The sequence below is a fragment of the Mesoplodon bidens genome (genome assembly GCF_964165515.1).
Source record: "Mesoplodon bidens genome assembly, chromosome: 2".
NCBI classification, from domain to species: Eukaryota; Metazoa; Chordata; class Mammalia; order Artiodactyla; family Ziphiidae; genus Mesoplodon; species Mesoplodon bidens.
The window spans coordinates 105,127,357-105,150,332 of record NC_138177.1 but is presented as its reverse complement, the minus strand read 5'-3'; the positions used below and the strand labels follow the sequence as shown (position 1 = coordinate 105,150,332).

Genomic DNA, 22,976 nt, shown 5'->3' with positions numbered 1-22,976 from the left:
AATTGAAGGAGATGAGGAAGACGGAATTACCTGATCTCTTTGAAAGATGTGTATTGATGTATAGTAGGATCAAAAGGCATTTTGGATGGAGGGAACAACACAAATGAGGGTATTTAGGTGACCAGTAATTCAATGTGATTAAAGCTTTGCTTGGATAAATAGGAATACAGGGAAATAAATTTGGGAAGGTAGATCAGGTTCAGATCATAAAGAACCTCGATACCTAGAGACTTTTGGACTTAATTGTAATAGTATAGTCAGTGGGGAGCCAATGAAGATTTTTTGAACAGAGTGTGCTTCAGTGTAATTACTCTGCCAATATCGTGTAGGTCAGTTGGAGAGATGGGGAACAGACACCAGAGAAGGAAAAGACCAACTGGGCTGTTGCAGTAGTACAAAAAAACTAAGTGATGGAAAGAAAGGAAAAGGTATAGTCGAAAGAAATCACAAGAGTGGAGTGAGCAGGTCTGCAAAAGATGAATATATGCTGGGTTTTAGTAACAAAGGGGTGTATAAGCTTTGGTGGCTCAGAGGATAGGGGCTGGATACTGGTCCAGGTTGACAGACCTGGAACACAGATGAAGAACAGATGTCTGAGGGAAGATGAGTTTTGTAGTGTTTTGAGGTGCCAGAGGGCATCCATATGAAAATGTTTTTCAGAGAGTCAGTCCCTTGACACACTTCCCTTGGCTTCTGTGACACTCTTCTCTTGATCATCCCATCTCTGAACGTTCTTTACAGACACCTACTTTATCTGCCTACCTTTAATGTTGATAATACTCTGAGTTACATCCTTAAGCCTCTTTTTACTTTACTCCAGGATTTTCTAGCCGTATTCCAAATCATAGGCTTACTAAGCTAGGACCCCCCCCCTCAGCTCTCATAGCAATAGACTTGGAGCAGACCTCCCATTTACCCAGGTATGCCATACATTGATCATTTTCTGCTTATTATGGCATGTAAAAGGTTGGAAGGCAGCAATCTATACATCCTTCCTGGATGATCTTGGAGTCTATGACTTCTAGTCTCATTTTTACAACTCAAGCATCCAAGCCCCAGGCATGTTTATACAACTCTACTGAATACCTTAAACAGCACATAGGCATGTCAAATACAGCATGTCAAAACTGAATTTCCCCCTTTTAATTCCTACATTTAAATCTTTCCTCTTTAGTTCTTGATAATGGTACTGTCACCACTTACTAACTTAGAGTCAACAAACTGAGTCGTTTAGAATATATTTCTCTTGATATATATACTCTTTCTACTTCTTAAATAATATCTGATCCCAAGCAGAGAGGGGATGTAGTTCTGTACTTAGACTTTTTCTCCCTATTTTTCCATTCCCTGTTGAACTGAGAAAACAGGTGCATTGGGCCACGTAGGAACACACAGATTTAAACTTTGTTCTTTGATTCATCCGTCCACTGACTGTTTTGTCTCACCCTCCTGTGCTCACTCCTATCCTTTAGTGTTCCTCCCTTCTTCAACTAGTGTGATTTAGCCAGAGAATCAAAGGAATTGATGGGTGATAGAACCTTAAATGTAAGTTCCTATAACTCTAAGTGGCCAGGATTTTATGAGCTTGAGCCAATTAACAAAAAGATAGCAACTCAAGTTTTCATTTTTCTCCTCTGTCCTTTTGCTACTAGTTAGGACCTATAGACAAGAGCTGGAGAGAACTGAAACAGAAATGACCTAATTAAATGTCATACACCAGGATGCTTTTGGTCACAAATGCAGAAAATTCAGCTCCAACCTGGCTTACACAAGGAATTTTGTTATCATACATATTGTAGTCCAGAAGTAGGTCAGTCATTTAAACATGTTTGACAAAGGCTCAAGCTCTATTTCTGAAATTATTTTCACCTGTAATAAATGAAATATTTGTATGAAAGCTTTACAGTCAACAGGATTGTGTGGTTTGTTCTCTTCACCTCAAGAGTCAAACAACATTTTGCATTTCTTTACTCCTAGCCAGCCCCTGGGTAGTTTAGGTGTCTGGTATCTTCGTTCTTCCATTCTTTGTATTTTCTTTGTTCTCAATTTGGCTACCAGGAAGCACCTTTCCTTGGAAGCCCTACAGTGGCTTAGGCCTCCTCTTTTCTAAATGATTCACTGGTGTGGGGATAGGATTACCATAATTAGCTTAGCCAATGAAGACCCATCTCTGGAGCTGAGGTCAGTTTACAAGCTGGAAGACTGCTTATACCATGGGGCAAGCTAAAATAGGTCTTGGTAGGTGAGCCACAATGTCAACTATACTTTATGCTGACAAAAAAAAAAAAGAAGAAGAAGAAGAAGAAGAAAAAGAAAAAGAAAGGAGGTAAAATTTCAAGTGAAAATGTTTATTTTACAGTATTACAATTCTCCAACTAAGAATACTCCAAAATTAAGCGTAAAAAAACCAGTTATTTTATTTTCGTAGTTTCTGACCTGGGTGGGGGTGGAAATGTCAAATTCTGGAGGATCAAGATGAAATAACTTGACTATACTATTCTAAAAATGTGTGCATCCAGATAATCCTGAACAACGCTTGAATAGCCTAACTGTGATGCATCAGTCCGGTGATAATGACACAGAGGTGTTAGAATGTCAAGTTCCAGTACAAAAGGTAAGAGTAAAGTTATTTTTTCTCACAAATATTGAAGGGATTTAAAATTGACTATAGAAATGGCACAGAGGTATTTTAAGCCCTAATTTGAATGAATTTTGGATCTCTAAGCCTAATTTTTGCCTACTTATTAAAAAAAAAAGTTAAACTGTGAGCAACACTCTTCCCCACCCTCTACTTTCAGTCCCCATATTTGTGTTTAATTGTAAATTCTATAATGCTGGTATTTGCCAGCTATCCTGATTTTAAAATGTGTTATAAAACTATCTTTTAGAATCTGTTGTAGGTGATTTCCTCATGGAGTCTTTGGTGCACTTAATCTCAAACCACACATTGATCAGTCTTTCAACAAGTATTCTAGATGTTTGGGATACATTAGATACACCAGGTACTATGCTAGACTTTTGAATCTAGTAACTGTCAGAAATGGACTATGAATGAGATATTCACATATCCCCTCTTTTTTCTCTCCCTCCCTTCCTTCCATTCTTTCTTTTTTCCTTGTAAGTACTTCAGAGGACAAATCTTACTGCTTGGGCACACTTAGGAATATCTGACATTTCACCACGAGGAGCATATTGCTTTGGCCCTTGTTTTTTCTTATTCTTAGAATCTTTGACTTTCTTACATACTGCTCTGCTAATAATTATTATCATCAAAGTTTAATATGGGTGTTTTGTTATTGATAAGAACCATTTAAAAAGTACCTTTCCTGGGAATTCCCTGCTGGTCCAGTGGTTAGGACTCCTTGCTCTCATTGCCGAGGGCACGGGTTCAATCCCCAGTCAGGGAACTAAGATCCTGCAAGCAGTGTGGCCAAGGGGGAAAATAAAAAAACAATAAAAATTTTTTTAAAAAAGTGCCTCTCCTGATATCCAGCATAAATTTTTTATTGTTGCTGTTTTTTGTTTAAGCATTGGAAGTGTCATCTGTCCCCTTTAGGATGCAAAGAATAATGCAGCAGAGTTTCTCAAATATTTGGTTTACTGTGTACTAAAATCTTTGTTTCTAATTTAACAAAACTGTAATTTTGACCGACCCAAAATAAAGTTTGAAAACAGTAAGAAAATTTTCAAAGGGGCAAAGAGATTACAGCAAAAATAAGCAGCAAAACATCAAGTATATGTCATACCATTGAAGTTTGTGCTAAAGGTAAAAGTGACATAAGTCTACTCTCTGTTGATTTCTAATGTCTAGCATATATTAGGAACTAAAATGTTGAAAGCTTGAGGAGGAATGGGATTGTGTGGCTTGTTCTCTTCACAACAAACCGTTTCCATTCTTTTTTTTTTTCTTGATTTTAAACTGTTTCCATCCTTGACATTATTTCCTACTGTTGCTCACTCACTATCAGCAGTGTTATTACCACTTACTGAAAAAAAAAAAAAGGCTACAGAATTTTGGTGCTAGAACAGATCTTTGAGAATTAGTCTTTATGAACAAACTGCGGCCCATACAGTTCAAGCATCTTGCCCAAAGAAGAGCTGATACTAAAATAAAACATTTCAACAAGCTCCCAAACTCTGTTGTTTTACTCAGAGCTCTAGCTTTGCTGTTCATCTCTTACTTACCTCTGCCTCAAGAAAAGGTATCCCTTCTTGCCAAGACTTCTCTATCTCTGTTCTTCATTTTCTTTCATTTGACAGATTTTTGTGGAGCTCTCCTGCCATCTCTATAGTCTCTATTATTCCTTTTGTCTTATTTCTCCACTACCTGTTTACATTTCAAACCAGGCTTTCTCAACTATAGCACTATTGACATTTTGGGCTGGATAAGTTTTTGTTGGGAGTAGGCCTGTACATTGTAGGCTGCTTAACAGGAACCCTAACCTCTATCTACTAGATGCTAGCAACACCCTTTCCCCTACCACTACGTGAAAACCAAAAACTTTGCTGACATTGCCATAGGTCTTCCCTGGGCAAAGGAGAATCACCCCAGTTGTGAAGCAGTGCCTTAATTTTACCTAGAATCCAGCTGTTCCCCTATTCCTGTAATTTGCCCTATCAGATGAACCAATGATGTCTAAAATTGCTGCATCCCTCCCAAAGTCTTGATAGTGTAAGGAGTCCAGGGTCTTCTACTACTTCTCTCTCTGGTTGAAGACCCACTGTGGTGATTTCAGTTACAGTCTCTCTGCAGATGACTCAAATATATAGTTCTAGACCTGACATCCTGTGAGTTTTAATCATTTTTGATTTCTCAGTCCCCTACAGCCAAGGAATTGCTAAATTTTTCGGGTTTTACTTTCAAGATGTTTCCTTTTCCACTTCTGCCTCAGAGATCAGACCTCATTGCTTTCAGTTTGAGCTCTTTGTAATATTTATATCTGGTCAGACTAACTTGAAACCTTCCTTGTTCTAATCCATTCTGCTTTTAACATTCTTATACTGTTCCTCCTGATGTATTGCTCTGATCATATTACTAGTATGTATGAAACTTTCAGTAGTTTCTAACTTTGACTCCAGAGTGAAGATTAAACACCTTTACCTTATGACTCCAACCTAGCCTTTCAGTCTTAACTATATGCCTTGTAATTCATTGAAATTGAACTCTTCATTTCTCCCCATATGTGTCTAGTAATATCTTTAATTATTATGTTCTTTCTTCAGTGAGGAATGCTTTCCATCCTCATCTCTGCCTGTCAAAAAAGTCTTCTTATTCTTCTCTGTGATGTCTGAAAAACTGTACTGTACTCCAAACCCAACTATGAACTTTCTTGTTTTAGGATCTGCCAAAATTTTATTGCAATTAGATAGACATTTCCGGGATCAAGCCAGAGACCAGGGTTTCATCCTCCCTTTATTTCCTATTAAGTATACTACCAGGTATTACCTGTTCTGTTTCAAATCTCTATCTGAAGGCAAGATTCTTTAACTAACTCAGTAGAAAAATGAAGTGTGGAACTAGTATTTAGCCCATTCCATGGGTAAGAATGAAAACAGGTTTTTTTGGCAACATACAGGAAAGACTTCATAAACACAACTGGGTGACCAATGGTGAAGGTCTTTTGTGTACAGTAGGGGTGAGATTACTTCAGGATGGAAATTTAAAAGGCTTATGGAAAAGTCTTATCATAAATTTTCTTTTGCTTTACCTGGGACCCTGGACAAATTTCTCCCTAATATTTCATGGAAATAATATGAAAAGAGGAATCAAGCATAATTATTAAGGAGACAATTATCAAAAAAAATTTAAACAGAGGATGTTCAGGTATTGCATTGTCGTCTTTCCTTACCCCAGATAAGTAGGCTAACTCTTTTTTTTTAATTGAGGTATAACTGATATATAATATTATTAGTTTCAGGTATACAACTTAATATATTGAGAAATGATCACCACAGGAAGTCTATTCTCTCCATCTCCCAACATAGTTAAAATTTTTTTTCTTGTGATGAGAATTTTTAAGATCTACTCTAAGCACATTTCAAATGTACAATGGAGTATTATTGACTATAGTCACCATGCTGTACATTGCATCCCCAGGACTTACTTATTTTACAGCTAGAAGGTTGTACCTTTTGACCTTCTTCACTCATTATGCCCACTCCCCACTCCCCCTCCTCTGGCAGCCACCACTTTGTTCTCTGTATCTATAAATTTGGGGGTCTTTTGGGGGAGTGGTGTTTCTTGGGGGTTTTTTAGATTCCACATATAAGTGAGATCATATGGTATTTGTCTTTCTCTGTCTACTTATTTCACTTAGCATAATAAATGCCCTCAAGTTCCATCCACAATTTCCTTGGTTTTTTTGTGGCTGAATAATATTCCATCATGTATATATGCCACATTTTCTTCTTCTGTTTATCCATTGATGGACACGTGGTGTTACTTCCAAATCTTGGCTATTATGAATAATGCTGCAATGAACGTGGGAGTGCAGATATTCTTCAAGATCCTGATTTCATTTCCTTTGGCTATATACTCAGAAGTAGGATTGCTGCATAATATGGTAGTTCTACTTTTTTTTTTTTTCGGGTATCTCTATGCTGTTTTCCATAATGGCCATACCAATTTAAATCCCCACCAACACTGTACAAGGATTTCCTTTTCTCCATGTCCTTGCCAACAGTTGATAATTGCCATTCTTATAGGTGTGAGGGTGATATCTCATTGTGGTTTTGATTTGCACTTCCCTTGTGATTAATATTCCCTTATGATTAGTGATGCTGAGTACCTTTTCATGGACCTGTTGCCCATCTGTTTGTTCTCTTTGGAAAAATGCCTATTCAGGTCCTCTGCCCATTTTTTTTAGCTTGTTTGTTTTCCTGCTGTTGAGTTTTCTAAGTTCTTTATATATATCTCTTATCAGACATATGATTTTCAAATATTTCCTGCCATTCAGTAGGTTGCCTTTTCATTTTGTTTTTGGTTGCCTTTGCTAAGCAGAAGGTTTTTTAGTTTGATGTAGTTCCGCTTGTTCATTTTTGCTTTTGTTGCCTTTGCTTTTGGTGTCAGATCCAAAAAATTATCACCAAGATGGATGTCAAGCAGCTTACCACCTATGTTTTCTTCTAGGAGTTACAATTATGGTTTCAGGTCTTATATTCAAGTCTTTAATCCATTTTGAGTTGATTTTTACATATGGTATGAGATAGTAGTCTAGTTTAATTGGCTGGTCAGTTTTCCCAATACCATTTGTTAAAGACACTGTCCATTACCCATTTTACATCCTTCACTCCTTTTTGTTTGTTTGTTTTTGTAGGTCATTTTCCTTTATTTTAAATGTAACAGAAAGTTAAATTTTCCAATGAAATAATAATGAGGCTACTGGCTCTCTCCCACAAGACTCTGAGGCCAAGCCACATTATATGAAGGCTAGCCTATCCACACTATTTTCCTTCACTGCTCTTTTAATTTCCTCCTTCCCCATCTTCTTCTGCAGCAGCACAGGGACTACTCACTCACCAGAACACATGCCCAAGTATGAAATGAGTCCTTCACTCCTTTATTGTAAATTAATTGACCATAAGTGCATTTGTTTATTTCTGGGCTCTCTATTCTCTTCCATTGTGCTGTGTGTCTCTTTTTATGCCAGTACCGTACTGTTTTGATTACTGTAAGTTTGTAATATAGCTTGAAATCAGAGAGCATGATACCTCCAGCTTTGTTGTTCTTTCTCAGAACTGCTTTGACTAGTTAGGGTCTTTTGTGGTTCCATACATATTCTAGGATTGTTTGTTCTATTTCTGTGAAAAATGTCATTAGAATTCTGATAGAGATTGCATTGAATCTGTAGATTGCTTTGGGTAATATGGATGTTTTAACAATAGTAATTCTTTCAGTTCATGAACGTGGAATATCTTTCCATTTCTCTGTATCTTCTTCCATTACTTTCATCACTGTTATAGTTTTCAGTGTACAGGTCTTTCACCTTGCTTAAGTTTATTCCTAGGTATTTTATTCTTTTTGATGCAATTGTAAATGGGATTTTTTTTCTTAATTTGTCTTTCTGATAGTTTGTTAGTGTATAGAAACACAGTGGATTTTTTCTTTTCTTTTCTTTTCTTTTTTTTTTTTGCGGTACGTGGGCCTCTTACTGTTGTGGCCTCTCCTGTTGCGGAGCACAGGCTCCGGACGCGCAGGCTCAGCAGCCATGGCTCACGGGCCCAGCAGCTCCGCGGCATATGGGATCTTCCTGGACCGGGGCACGAACCCACGTCCCCTGCATCGGCAGGTGGACTCTCAACCACTGTGCCACCAGGGAAGCCCCCACACTGGATTTTTGTATATTGATTTTGTATCCCACAACTTTACTGAATTTCTATATTCTAATGTTTTTGATGGAGTCTTTAGGGTTTTCTATATATAATATCATGTCATCTGCAAATAGTGACAGTTTTACTTCTTTCTGATTTGAGTGCTTTTATTTCTTTATCTTGCGTGATTGCTCTGGCTGGGACTTCCAGTACTATGTTGACTAGAAATGGTGAGCGTGAGCATCCTTGTCTTATTCCTGATCTCAGAGGAAGAGCTTTCAGCCTTTCATCACTGAGTATGATATGAGATGTGGGCTTGTCATATATAGCCTTTATATGATAGGATATAGTCCCTCTATACCTACTTTGCTGAGAGTTTTTTTTTATCATAAATGGCTGCTGAATTCTGTCAAATGCTTTTTCTGCATCTATTAAGATCATATTTTTATCCTTCATTTTGTTAATGTGGTGTATCATGTTGTTTGACTTGCAGGTGTTAAACTATCCTTGCATCCCTGGAATAAATCCTACTTGATCATAGTGTATCATCCTTTTACTGTATTGTTGAATTTGGTTTGCTAATATGTTGTTGGAGATTCTTGCACCTGTGTTCATCAAGGATATTAGTGTGTAATTTTCTTTTCTTGTGATGTCCTTATCTCATTTTGGTATCAGGGTAATGCTGGCCTAGTTAAATAAGTTTGGAAATGTTCTCTCCTCTTCTATTTTTTGGAAGAGTTTGAGAAGGATTGGTATTAATTCTTTGTTAAATGTTTGGTAGAATTTACCACTGAAGCCATCTGGTCCTAGACTTTTTGGAAACTTTTTGATTACTGATTCAGTCTCCTTACTAGTAATTGATTTGTCCACATTTTCAATTTCTCCATGACTCACTTTGGGTAAGTTGTATGTTTTTAGTAATTTATCAGTTTCTTCTAGGTTGTCCAGTTTGTTGCCATGTAATTGTTCCTAGTAGTCTCTTACAATCCTTTATATTTCTGTGGTATCAGTTGTAATATCTCCTCTTTCATTTCTTTTTTTTTTTTTGCTTTTTTTTCTTAGATTGATTGATTGATTTTGGCTGAGTTGGGTCTTCATTGCACTCAGGCTTTCTTAGTTGCGGTGAGTGGGGGCTACTCTTCGTTGCGGTGTGTGGGCTTCTTATTGTGGTGGCTTCTCTTGTTGTGGAGCATGGGCTCTAGGCACACAGGCTTCAGTAGTTGTGGCACGCAGGCTCAGTAGTTGCAGCTCGTGGGCTCTAGAGCACAGGCTCAGTAGTTGTGGTGCACCGGCTTAGTTGTTCCATGGCATGTGGGATCTTCCCAGACCAGGGCTCAAACCCGTGTCCCCTGCATTGGCAGGCGGATTCTTAACCACTGCACCACCAGGGAAGTCCCTTCTCTTTCATTTCTGATATTACTGATTTGAGTCCTCTTTTTTTTTTTTTGGTGAGTCTAGCTGAAGGTTTGTCTGTTTTGCTTATCTTTTCAGAACACCAGTTCTTATTTTCATTGATCTTTTCTGTGGTCTTTTTATAGTCTCTATTTCATTTATTTCTACTCTGATCTTTATTGTTTCCTTCCTTCTTCTAATTCTGGACTTCATTTGTTCTTCTTCTAGTTCCTTGAGGTGTAAATTAGGTTTACGTGAGATAGTTCTTGTTTTTTGATGTAGGCATTTATCACTATGAACTTCCCTCTTAGGACTGCTTTTGCTGTATCCCATACCTTTTGGTATGTTGTATTTCCATTTTCATTTGTCTCAAGGTGTTTTTTTTAACTTCTTTTGATTTCTTCTTTGATGCATTGGTTGTTCAGTAGCATGTTGTTTAATCTCCATATTTTTGAACTTACCAGTTTTCTTCTTGTAATTGATTTCTAGTTTCATATCATTGTGGTCAGGAAAGATACTTGATATGATTTCAGTCTTCTTAAATTTATAAGACTTGCTTTGTGGTATAACATTAACTATCCTGGAGAATATAACAACTATTAGAAGGGCCATCTAGACATGTAATATCCAGTGTCCAGTATGGTAGCCACTAGCCACATATAGTTATTGAGCCCTTGAAATGTCTAGTGCAACTGAGAAACTCAGTTTTAGAACTTACAATTAACTTAAATTTAAAAACTTATACTCAGTTCAGTTATTGGAGAGCATAAGGATGTTTGGAACAGTTTGATTATGCATATCTACTTTTTCAACTGTAAGTTTTATGAAGTCTAATTACAGATCAATGATTTCTAATCAAAGTTAAGCATTTGAATTGAGATGTGCTATAAATGTAAAACACCAATTTAGAAGACATTACAAAAATATAGGGAATTCCTTGGTGGTCCAGTGGTTAGGACTCCACGCTTTCACTGTCAAGGGCCTGGGTTCAATCCCTGGGCAGGGAACTAAGATCCCACAAGCCGCACAGCACAGCCATACATAAGTAAGTAAGTAAATAAGTAAATAAATAAAATTATCTTCAGTCTTTTATATTGACTGCATGTTGAAATAATAATGCTTTGGGTATATTTGGTGAAATAAAATATATTATTAAAAGTTTTAGTTTAAAAACAATTGTGGTACTGGAAGATTTTAAACTATATATATTTCTATTGGGCAGCACTGATCTAGACCTTGGCATATCACAGTTAAGAACAGTGATCACAGTCAGTTAATTTTTTTCTTCATACCGAAGAAAGGAAAACATAGCTATGTCAGAGGGTTCTCAACAAACACTGTGCTGTTCTTCTGGCATCATCTTACTTTCCCTCTGATTAATCACTTGTATATTTGCTTTATTTTTCTCATAAGATCATAAATGTCTTTTTTTTTTAAGTTTTGTAACTTAATTTTTTTTATTGAGGTGTAGTTGATTTACAATGTTAATTATTCTGCACAGCAAAGTGATTTGGTTATATATATATATATATATATATACATATACATATACATATATATATATATATATACACTTTTTAAAATTCTTTTCCATTATGGTTTATCATAGGATATTGAATATAGTTCTCTTTGCTATACAGTAGGACCTTGTTGTTCATAAATATCTTGATTACAGTGACCAGGGGATTTTTATATTCTTAACAGATTGTCATACCCTTAACATATATGTTTCATATTAAATTGAAATAATTGTCAAGCATGCTATTTCAATTTGGTCTTAGATGAATAGTTGAATTTAGTTAATCTGTTATCCTATTTTTTCTACTTTAGTAACCTTTAACTTAAGTTTACAAAGTTACCTGAAGCCTTCAGAATCTTTATTTTTAATCTATTACCATATCAAAAAATATTGCTTTTCTTCCAAAATTTAGTTGACATCTGTAGACATATACTGAATCAAATATTTGTTTTAGGATATAAAGATCAAGAATGCAGATTCTTGGAAAAGTTTAGGCAAACCAGTCAAAACATCAGGGGTAGTGAAATCATCAGATGAGCTCTTCAACCAATTTAGAAAAGCAGCGATAGAAAAGGAAGTGAGAGCTCGAACACAGGAACTAATACAGAAACATCTGGAACAGAATACAAAGGAACCAAAACTATTTCAAGAAAATCAAAGGTCTGTAATTCACTAGATTAATGGAGGCTTTGAGAGATACAGATATGTATTTAAAATAAATTTCTTTTTTGTAAGTGGCTATAATTCAGCTATTTAGTAGACCACAAAGCAAATTATATATAGAAAAAGTAAATTTTTATTGATTTTTAAAAAAATCAGTAAGTAATAGTATCTATTTTGAAGGGGATACAAATAATCAAGTGATTGAAAAAGCTATTAAAGATACCAATATTGCTAAATTATAAAGACATCATTATTTTCCAGAAATGTCTTAATATTTCCATTCTATGTGTAAGAAGATGATGGTAAACCTTGGACATAGTTTTCTAAAACCTTCTCTTCATTAACATAGATTGCCCAATGTAAAATTTGACATCAAAAATACTAAAAATAATGTCATGACATACAAAAAAGGGTATCTAGAACATTGCTTTATATTTGTCATTTAACAACGTATCTTCATAATAAAAACTTTTAAGGAGCTTGAAACCTACTTTGAACTTCACTGTTTCTTCAAGGGACCATGGCTTCACTCTAGAATCTTCTCCAAATAAAATGCAAAACAAGTGTCTTGGAGAAGAGCAGAAAGAACATCAGCAGTCACTGGAAGCTCAAGATGGAGGCAACCTCTGGCTTCTCAAAGACCGTAATTTAGCAAGGGAGAAAGAGCAAGAGCGGAGGAGAAGAGAAGTAGTAAGTGAATTTTAGTTTACTAAATCTAACGAACAAAGGAAAGATTTAACAGAGCAGTGTCTTTACATGTTCAAAGGTGTATTCTGGGTGGTTCTTCAGTGACAGTTACCTCTTTGGTGAGGATCAGGTTCTAAAATCAGAGAGTAAAATTAAAATTTCATAGTCAAAAGACACAAGCATAGTGTAATAATAGAGTCTCAATCCTGGAGGCTACTAGACTTTGAGTTCAAATCCTGGTTCTTCCATTAACTAGATGTTGGAGCGTGGGCTATTTATTTAACCTCCCTGTGCCTCAGTTTCCATTTGTAGAGTATGGATAATAAAGGTAAAAGGTGAAATGAATTTACGTGTATTAAGCACATCTGAAAATGCCTGGCACAGAGGTAAAATTACTTACTGTTATTACTCTTGAAAAAATCCATAAACTGCCTATGAATTGTGGCTAAAAGATATGCCATCTGTCCCTAATCAGTGTTTATTTAGTTGAACACTAGATGAAGAAGTTGTATGTCAATTATATCTTAACAAAACTGGAAACCAAAAAAAAAAAAGACTTGTGTTTAAGGAGTCCTTAATATTTAAAAACTGATGTTTTAAAAAGTAGAATTAATTCCTTCTTTTTTATTGAGGTGGATTATTCTTTTATCTGTGGACTATTTACAAGTGTGTTATTTAGTTTCCAAGTACTTGGAAATTTTATGGCTAGTGAAAATAATAGAAAATTAGTGATTTCTAATTGAACTCCATTGTGGTCAGAGAACATACAATGTCTTGAATTCTTCTGAATTCACTAAGACTTGTTTTATGGCCCAGATTATGATCTACCTTGGTAAATACTCTGTGTACACTTGAGAAGAATGTGTATTCTGCTGCTACTGGGTAGAGTATTTATTAAACAGGGCAAGTTGATTGGTAATGGTTTTCAAGTCTACTAAATTCTTGCTGATTTTCTGCCTGTTTGCACTATCAAATACTGAGAAAGGGCATTGGCACCTACGATGGTATAATTATAGGTTTGTCTTTTTACCCTTGTAATTCTATCAGTTTTATTTCATGTTATTTTGAAGCTGTGGTTAGGTGCATAGACATTTAGAATTGTTATGTCCTCATGATTAATTGACCCCCTTTTCTTTTTGTTTTTTTTTTTGCGGTATGTGGGCCTCTCACTGTTGTGCCCTCTCCCGTTGCGGAGCACAGGCTCCGGACGCGCAGGCTCAGCGGCCATGGCTCACGGGCCTAGCTGCTCCGTGGCATGTGGCATCTTCCCAGACCAGGGCACGAACCCATGTCCCCTGCATCGGCAGGCGGACTCTCAACCACTGCGCCACCAGGGAAGCCCTGGCCCCCTTTTCATTACAAAATGATCTTTTTTACTCCTGGTAATATTATTTCCTGTGAAATATAACCACTTCTCCTTTTTTATGACTAGTGTTGGCATGGCGAAAAAATTTTTTCCATCCTTTCACTTTTAACTTATCTGTGCTTTATATTTAAATTGATTTTCTTGCAGGCAATATATAGTGTAGTCTTGATGTAAAAAAAAAATCCAATCTCTGTTTTTTATAGGAGTGTTTAACCAATTACATTCAATATGATTATTGATATGGTTACATTTGAGTCCATCATCTTGCTATTTTTTGATGTGTGTCCTCTGTTCTTGTTATTTTTTTCCCTGCATTCTTTTAGATTAATAGTATTTTTTATGATTCCATTTTATTTCCTTTATTGGCTTATTATCAGTAACTCTTTGTTTGTTACTTTAGTGGTTGCTTTAGCGTTTACAATATATACTTTAGCTTGTCACAGTCTTCTCTTAAGTTATATCACACCACTTCACATTTAGTGTAATAGCCTTGCAATAGTGTACTTCCATTTGCCCCCTCCTAGCCATTAGGCCATTGTTTAAGCAGTCAAATTGTCTCTAAAAGTTTTAAATGACATTAAAAAAAAAAAAAACCTTGTATTTACCTACGTAGTTACCATTTCTAGTGCTCTTTATTGATTTGTCTAGATCCAGATTTCCAAATGGTATGCTTTTCCTTTTCCCTAAAAGGACTTCCTTCTAACATTTCTTGTGGTGTGGGTCAGCTGGTGATGAAATCTTTCAGCTGTTGTGTACATGAAAATATCTTTATTTGGCCTTTGTTTTTCATTAATAGACTTTATTTTTAAAGTGTTTTAGATTCACAGCAAAATTGAAAGTATAAAGAGTTCCCACATATCCTCCCCTTTCCCCCACCAATTCACAACCTCCCCCACCATTAACATCCCACATTAGTGCAGTACATTTGTTACACAATCTGTGAACCAACATTGCCACACCATTATCAATCTTATTTTATCAAGGAAAGTCCATAGTTTACATCAGGGTTCACTCTTTGTGTTGTGCTTCTTATGGGTTTTGACAAATGTATAATGACATACACCAACGATTATGGTACCATCAGAATACTCTCCCTTTCCTGAAAGTCTGCTGTGCTCCTCCTGTTCACCCCTCCCTCCTGAACCCCTGCCAACCACTGATCTTTTTACTACCATAGTTTAGCCACTTCCAGAATGTTGTATAGTTGGAATCATACAGTATATATACCTTTTTCAGATTGGCTTCTTTAACTTAGTTATGTACATTTAAGTTTCCTCTATGTCTTTGTAGGTTGCTAGCTCATATCTTTTTAGTGCTGAGTAATATCCCATTGTATAAATGTACCACAGTTTATCCATTGACAGACATCTTGGTTGCTTCCAAGTTAATCACTGGGTTTTCATTAATTGTTTTCTTCATGTTTCTTGTGCTTTGTTGAACTTATTGGAGTGATGTGTTTATAGTTTTGATCAAGCTTGGAAAAATTTGGGGCATTATTTCTTCATATTTTTTCTGTTTCCCCCTTTTCTCCTTTTTTTCTTTTTATGTATTTATGGCTGTGTTGGGTCTTCATTTCTGTGCGAGGGCTTTCTCTAGTTGTGGCAAGCGGGGGCCACTCTTCATCGCGGTGCGCGGGCATCTCACTGTCGCAGCCTCTCTTATTGCGGAGCACAGGCTCCAGACGTGCAGGCTCAGTAACTGTGGCTCACGGGCCCAGTTGCTCCGCGGCATGTGGGATCTTCCCAGACCAGGGCTCGAACCTGTGTCCCCTGCATTGGCAGGCAGATTCGCAACCACTGCACCACCAGGGAAGCCCCTCCCTTTTCTCCTTTTAGTGACTCCAGTTACTTTTGTATTAGGCCACTTGAAGTCGTCCCATCTCAGACATTATAGTTGTCATATCTAGAAGTTGATTTGGGTCTTTTTAATGTTTTTAGTATCTCTATTAAACTTTTGAACAAATGGAATACAGTTATCATAACTGTTTAATGGGTTCTCTGCTAATTCTGACATTTATGTCACTTCCAGGTTGGTTTCGATTGATTGATTGATCTCCTTTACAGATAGTGTTTTTCTGCTTCTTTGCTTACCTGGTAACCATTGATGCCAGATGTAAACTTTACCTTATTGGGTGCTGGATATTTTTGTAATCCTGGAAAACTCATGTGAATTCACAGGACATACAGAACATTAGTTCCAGAAGAAAAAATCCACTGGCTTTGGCTGTGGTATTGATTATGATACAAGTAAATTTCCTAGGAAATAATATACAAAAGTTTTGTCAGCCTCTTATCTATAGTATGAAGGCAGAAACAAATTGCATTTAGCAGTGTTGTAACATATGGTGGAATTTACTTTAGACCAACATGGTCTTATAGAGCTTTCTACAATTATAGGAATGTGCTTTATACAATCAAATATAATAGCTGCTAGTCACATATGGCATTGAGCACTTGAAATGTGGCTAATGCAACTAAGGAACTAAATTTTTCATTTTATTTAATTTTAATTAATTTAAACAGCAATTTTTTATATTGTTTTATTTTTTTGTTTGTTTTTTAGGAGTTCTTTATTAAAGTTTAATTAGTATTTTAATAGAAGTATTTCTCTAGTGACCTAGGAATTTTTCCTTTTGGTACTCACAAGGGCCTGACTTCAGTCACCCACAAGTGATATCTCAGCAACCTCCCTGCCACCTACCAACCCAACTAGGTAACCTGATATAATTTCTAAACCCCAAGCATTTTTCTGGAACCCACTGAAATGTGACTAAAAATGCCACCTCTAGCAGCTTGACATTTGAAAACCTGACTTTGGAGCTACCTACTATCATTCTTGACAACCCAAACTCTTATGCTGCTGCTACTTGACAGATCCGTATTGTAAACAGCTGCAAAAATTTGACATCTAGCATAAGCTCCCTACCAGAGCTTATGCCAGTTCCTTTGACCCAGTTTTTGATCTTAAATTTGAATGGCTGAGGTGTATATTAGGACCACTGAAAAAAGGAATATCCAGGTTATGGTGTCAGCTGCAGAGAGCCTTAGTATTTAAATCGTGGTATATAAGGTTAATTGGTATAGGCAGTAACCAGTTCGATATCAATAAGTATTCCACTAGTTCAGATTTAGTCAAGATGGAAGAGAATCTAAAATAAAGTACTTTTATTTATTCATTTTTTTAAAGTTAGTTTATTTTTTAAATTAATTCATTTATGCATTTTTGGCTGTGCTGGGTCTTCGTTGCGGCACATGGGCTCTTTGTTGCAGCACGCGGGCTCAGTAGTTGCAGCTCGCAGTCTTAGTTGCAGTAGGTGGGATCTTAGTTCCCTGACCAGGGATCGAACCTGGGCCCCCTGCATTGGGAGCATAGAGTCTTAACCAGTGACCACCAGGGAGCTCCCAAAGTACTTTTACTTTTTATTTAAAAAAATTTTTTTATTGGAGTACAATTGCTTTACAGTGTTGTTAGTTTCTGCTGTACAATGAAGTGAATCAGCTATATGTATACTTATATCCCCTCCCTCTTGGACCTCTCTCCCATCCCACCCCCCCATCCCACCCATCTAGGAAGTCACAGAGCACCGAGCTGAGCTTCCTGTGCTTTATAGCAGGTTCCCACTAGCTATCTATTTTACACATGGTAGTGTATATATGTCAATCCTAATCTCCCAGTTAGTGCCCCCTCCCCGCCCCCCGCCCCACGTCCACAAATCCAGTCTCTGTGTCTGCGTCTCTATTCCTGTCCTCAAATAGGTTCATCTGTACCATTTTTCTAGATTCCACATATATGCATTAATATACAATATCTGTTTTTCTCTTTCTGGCTTACTTCACTCTGTATGACAGTCTCTAGGTCCGTCCACATCTCTACAAATGATCCAATTTCATTCTTTTTTACAGCTGAGCAATACTCCATTGTATATATATACACCACATCTTCTTTATCCATTAATCTGTTTTTGGACATTTAGGTTGCTTCCATGTCCTGGCTATTGTAAATAGTGCTGCAATGCACATTGGGGTACATGTGTCAAAACCTTTTGAATTATGGTTTTCTCAGGGTATATGCCCAGTAGTGGGATTGATGTGTCATATGGTAGTTCTATTTTTGGTGTTTTAAGGAACCTCCATACTGTTCTCCACAGTGACTGTATCAATTTACTTTCCCACCAACAGTGCAAGAGGGTTCCCTTTTCTCCACACCCTCTGCAGCATTTATTGTTTGTAGATCTTTTGATGATGGCCATTCTGACTGGTGTGAGGTGATACCTCATTGTAGTTTTGATTTGCATTTCTCTAATAATTAGTGATGTTGAGCATCCTTTCATGTGCCCCTTGGCCATCTGTATATCCTCCTTGGAGAGTTATCTATTTAGGTCTTCTGCCCATTTTTTGATTGGGTTGTTTGTTTTTTTGATATTGAGCTCCATGAGCTGTTTCTGTATTTTGGAGATTAATCCTTTGTCTGTTGTTTCATTTGCAAATATTTTCTCCCATTCTGAGTGTTGTCTTTTCATCTTGTTTATGGTTTCCTTTGCTGTGAAAAAGCTTTTAAGTTTAATTAGGTCCCATTTGTTTATTTTTGTTTTTTTATTTTCATTACTCTAGGAAGTTGGTCAAAAAAGATCTTGCTGTGGTTTATGTCAAAGAGTGTTCTTCCTGTGTTTTCCTCTAAGAGTTTTATAGTGTCTGGTCTTACATTTAGGTCTTTAATCCATTTGGAGTTTATTTTTGTGTATGGTGTTAGGGAGTTTTCTAATTTCATTCTTTTACATGTAGCTGTCCACTTTTCCCAGCACCACTTATTGAAGAGGCTGTCTTTTCTCCATTGTATGTTCTTGCCTGCTTTGTCATAAATTCAGTGACCATATGAACATGGGTTTATCTCTGCTCTCTATCCTGTACCATTGATCTATATTTCTGTTTTTGTGCCAGTACCATATTATCTTGATTACTGTAGCTTTGTAGTACAGTCTGATCCTCCAAACTCCTGAGGGCCCCTCCAGGCGTGGGAACCCCTCCCCTCTCCCAGCCACCCTTCAGGAGCGCCAATCCCATCCAGCCTCCACTCCTCCCCACTCGCTCCCCACCACGTCCTACCCGGTCACTCAGGCCCTTGGGTGTCAAGGTCCCCCACCAGTGTCTGGTAGGTGCCCTAGTTGTGGGGAGACATGAACTCCATGTCCTCCTACTCTGCCATCTTGACTCCAAATTTCCCAAAGTACTTTTAACAAAACAAGTTTCATTACATATTTTTGGAATTTTGCAGTATGTCTGGATACTTCTAGGAGTATCCGTGATATTTAAACTAGGACAGTGTATCCAACTCTCATTGGAGGGTTAAATAGAACTTTTTTTTTTTTTTTTTGCGGTACACGGGCCTCTCACTGTTGTGGCATCTCCTGTTGCAGAGCACAGGCTCCAGACGCGCAGGCTCAGCAGCCATGGCTCACGGGCCCAGCCGCTCTGCGGCATGTGGGATCCTCCCGGTCCGGGGCACGAACCGCGTCCCCTGCATCAGCAGGCAGACTCTCAACCACTGCGCCACCAGGGAAGCCCAAAATAGAGCTTTTAAGGAACTATTTGGGCTAGATCTTTGGTATCCTAAGAGCTGGCATTCGGAAAATCACCTGGGCTAAGATCTAAGAATTTACCCTTTTGTCTCTAAGGCATGTTTAAAGAAATTTTCATAGTTTTTAAGAGTCACACATAGCTTCTTAATATCTTTTTGGTAGCTAAGTCATAATTCCAAGTCTTCTTCCATATAGCCAGAGAACACTGATTCCCATCCAGGAAGTCAACCAACTGGTTGCAAACTGGTGCTTTTACCTACTACTCTGGGCTGCTACTCTTCATTGATTTAAAACAAAACAAAACAAAACAAAACATTTTTTGAACTTTCCTAGTTGGTGTCATTTCAGATGTGGCAAATACTATCTAACTTGTATCACAAGGACTTTTAGAGAAGGCTTCAGAGTACAGTAAGAAACATTTGTTTCTTTTGTCTTAATTAGCTTTTCCTATACTTTAGCTTATTTTATTTAGCTTTTTAGCATTTAATAAACAACATTGTACTGAGTGTTATACATGCAATCTGGTTGCTCTTCATAAATATCTGTATATAAAATAAACTTGGTTAGATCATTTGCCTTAGGTTACACAGTAATTGGCAAAATCATGGAAAGCTCTTGGCTTTAAACATAGTATAGTTCTCTCACATAGGTAAGATACTAGTTCATTCAGAAAATAATTTTATGTGTCCAGCACTGTGTTAGCTGGAGAGATACATGAAACCATGTAATCTCAGTTCATGTTTATATATTAACACTGAGAACTTTCTTACTTGGAGAGATAGGTTAAACTTGTTCTTTGTGTTCTTGTAAGTTTTAAACTTATTTTTATTTATTACATGAACAGTATTTTAACAAAAATCAGATAGTATTTGAACAGATATTAAGAGTTATGTACAAACTCATTATGTTAAATAAATTGCATTCATTTTGTATGTTCCAAATGTTGCATTATCATTTTTTCATATAGATGTAACATAATGAAGGTATAAACTTTTTAAGTAACATTTACGTTTTCTCTTCTTTTCTACAGATGGCTGGTACCATTGATATGGCTCTTCAAAGTGACATTATGACAATGTTTGAAAATGACTTTGATTAAAACTAGGTTTTTAAATTAACCATCAACTTAAATGAATAATACAAAAGATTAAAATGCAAATGGTAAAATGATTGCCTTCAGACACCAAGATACCAATCTTATACTGTATTTTGACTGCCCTAAGATTAAACAATTTTCATTTAACGTTTTTTAATAGCTATATGTTCATTTTTTAATGACATAATTTACAGGAAATTTTACAGTTCTGGATCCCTAAAAATTGAATAAATTCCCAAATGTTATTCATTTTACAAATAGTCTACTATATGTTATAGGCCCTGTCTAAGCAATGAAAATCCAAAAGAGATGGTGTCTTCCTGTTTAAAAAATGAAGACTATACAAGGGTATCAAAAATATAGTTCTTGTTGAGTTTCTAATTTTGCTTTTTAGATGGAGTTGTCATTTAATGGAGTTCAAACCTTATTTTATGGAGTGATGGGCCCTTTTGTAATGCATATGTTTCAGTATTTTATTTATTTTTTAAAATTGAAGTATAATTAATCTACAACACTGTTAGTTCCAGGTGTACAACATAGTGATTCAATACGTCTATACATTACAAAATGATCACCATGAGTTTTTAACTTTTAAAACAAATATTTGTCTGCCTTCAAAAATATTTAGAACCTCTAACAAACAATACTTGGTTTCTTTGAGTGTCAGGTTACATAAGATTCTCTATTGGTTCTATATTCAAAATTTATAGTACCTACGGTTTGAAAGATGTTGAATTTGAGGCAAAATAGCAGTAGATATTAATTATGTATGCAAGTTTTTATAAGAATCTATACATTTCTTAATATGCATATGTGATAGCAATGGAAATCTAAATTTTTACTTTACTAAGTATTTAAGTCTGTAAAATATTTTTGTTTCATCATTCTCAAGTTGGAATTATGTATAAATCATGTATATCAGCTTCATGTATTTTAAAATTTTGGACTCTTGAAGTGTAACATTCAGGCATTATTCCAATATCATCTAAAGTGAAAATTCAAAGTGTATGTGTATTATAGAAAGAGAAAGTTTTCTTGGCTTCATTTATTTTTATAATCAATATGATAATATTTTGAAATATCTTTAAACTATTGACCATTTTAAAAACATGATTAACTAGTAGCTAAAATGATGATACCTTCACGAAACATAGGCAGAATTAAAGTGAAAATCATACCTATACCTATTAAACTATATTTTTAACCAAGAAATTAGTATGCATATACTAAACAGCATGCATTGTTTTTCCTAAAAGATCATATAGGTATATATTCTAATCTATATTTATATATATAGTCTTAGATACTTCAGAAATGCATAGTGGTTACCTCTAGGTGATGGGATTACAGGATTTTTTTTTTGCTTTTTTTCCATTTTCTGTAGACTTTTCAGTATTTTCTGGTTCATTTAAATATTGATTATGTAATGCTTTTATGATCTGTGGGAAATTTTCCATTTTGAAGAGAATAAAAATAGTAAATAAGAATTTACTTCTGTCAAATACACATCAAATCTTTCAACAACTGCCTTTCAATAACTAATAAAACTGCTCAATGAATGATCTTTGTCTATATCTAAAAAGAAAGTTCAGCTTCATTAACATATCCTTTTACATTAAATGGCTTACTTGAGGTTTTCCTGTAAACATTTGCAGCAGTCCTTATAGAGAGCTATGTTATGGTGATCAGTGTTTAGTTTAACCAATTTAACGCTTGAACCTTTGCTCAGTCTGTAAGGGGCCTGGCACATTGCAGATACTCAACAAAATTTTGGTAGGTTGGTTGAAGGCAGTTCTGCAGAGAAAATATTGATGTATGACTGATCCTTCCTATGTTACGCATTATTTTTTAGTACAAAATTGTTTGGCTTCTCTTAACTTCTTGCATGGAGTTTACTTGTGTTAACAACATTCTCTATATAATCAACCTTTTTTGCTTTTCTTTCCTTTTTGTTCTTGAGTTGTTCTGGAAGTGTGGTCCATGGACCAGCTGCATCAGCATCATCTGGGAACATGCAGATTCTCAGACTTCAGACTTACTCAATCAGAACCTCTTGGTGTGGGGTCCAGAAACCTATAGTTGACTCTCCAGGTGATTCTAATATACACTAAAGTTTGAGAATCACTGCTCTAACTGAACCTTGGCTCTCTCCTGCAGGCTGTCATTTAGTACTTGTTTTTCCACTAATGGTTTTCTTATCTTGGGAGTGCTACTTGCAGACCATTCTCTCCTTCCCTAAATATCTCAGCTTTAAGTTTTTCATGATCATCAGACTATACCACCCATAGTCATTTAGCATCCCTGGTTCACTCCTCCTCGTTCCCCAGAGATTTTAATCTCTGTTTCACTGTCACTCTCTAATTGATGC

The 22,976-nt window shown here is 36.2% G+C and overlaps 1 protein-coding gene across 1 annotated transcript in view; it reads left to right on the top strand.

Annotated features, from left to right (window-relative positions):
• The window catches only part of BRDT (bromodomain testis associated), a gene marked incomplete at its 3' end in the record, with an annotated part of 48,347 nt that extends 27,736 nt beyond the window's left edge, over positions 1-20,611 (top strand). The window contains exons 14-17 of the mRNA XM_081224879.1: positions 2,520-2,614; positions 11,676-11,881; positions 12,400-12,574; positions 20,543-20,611. Of these exons, the coding sequence (XP_081081005.1) occupies positions 2,520-2,614; positions 11,676-11,881; positions 12,400-12,574; positions 20,543-20,611 (545 nt within the window). The remainder of the gene's footprint in view (positions 1-2,519; positions 2,615-11,675; positions 11,882-12,399; positions 12,575-20,542) is intronic.
• Positions 20,612-22,976: the final 2,365 nt, after the last annotated feature.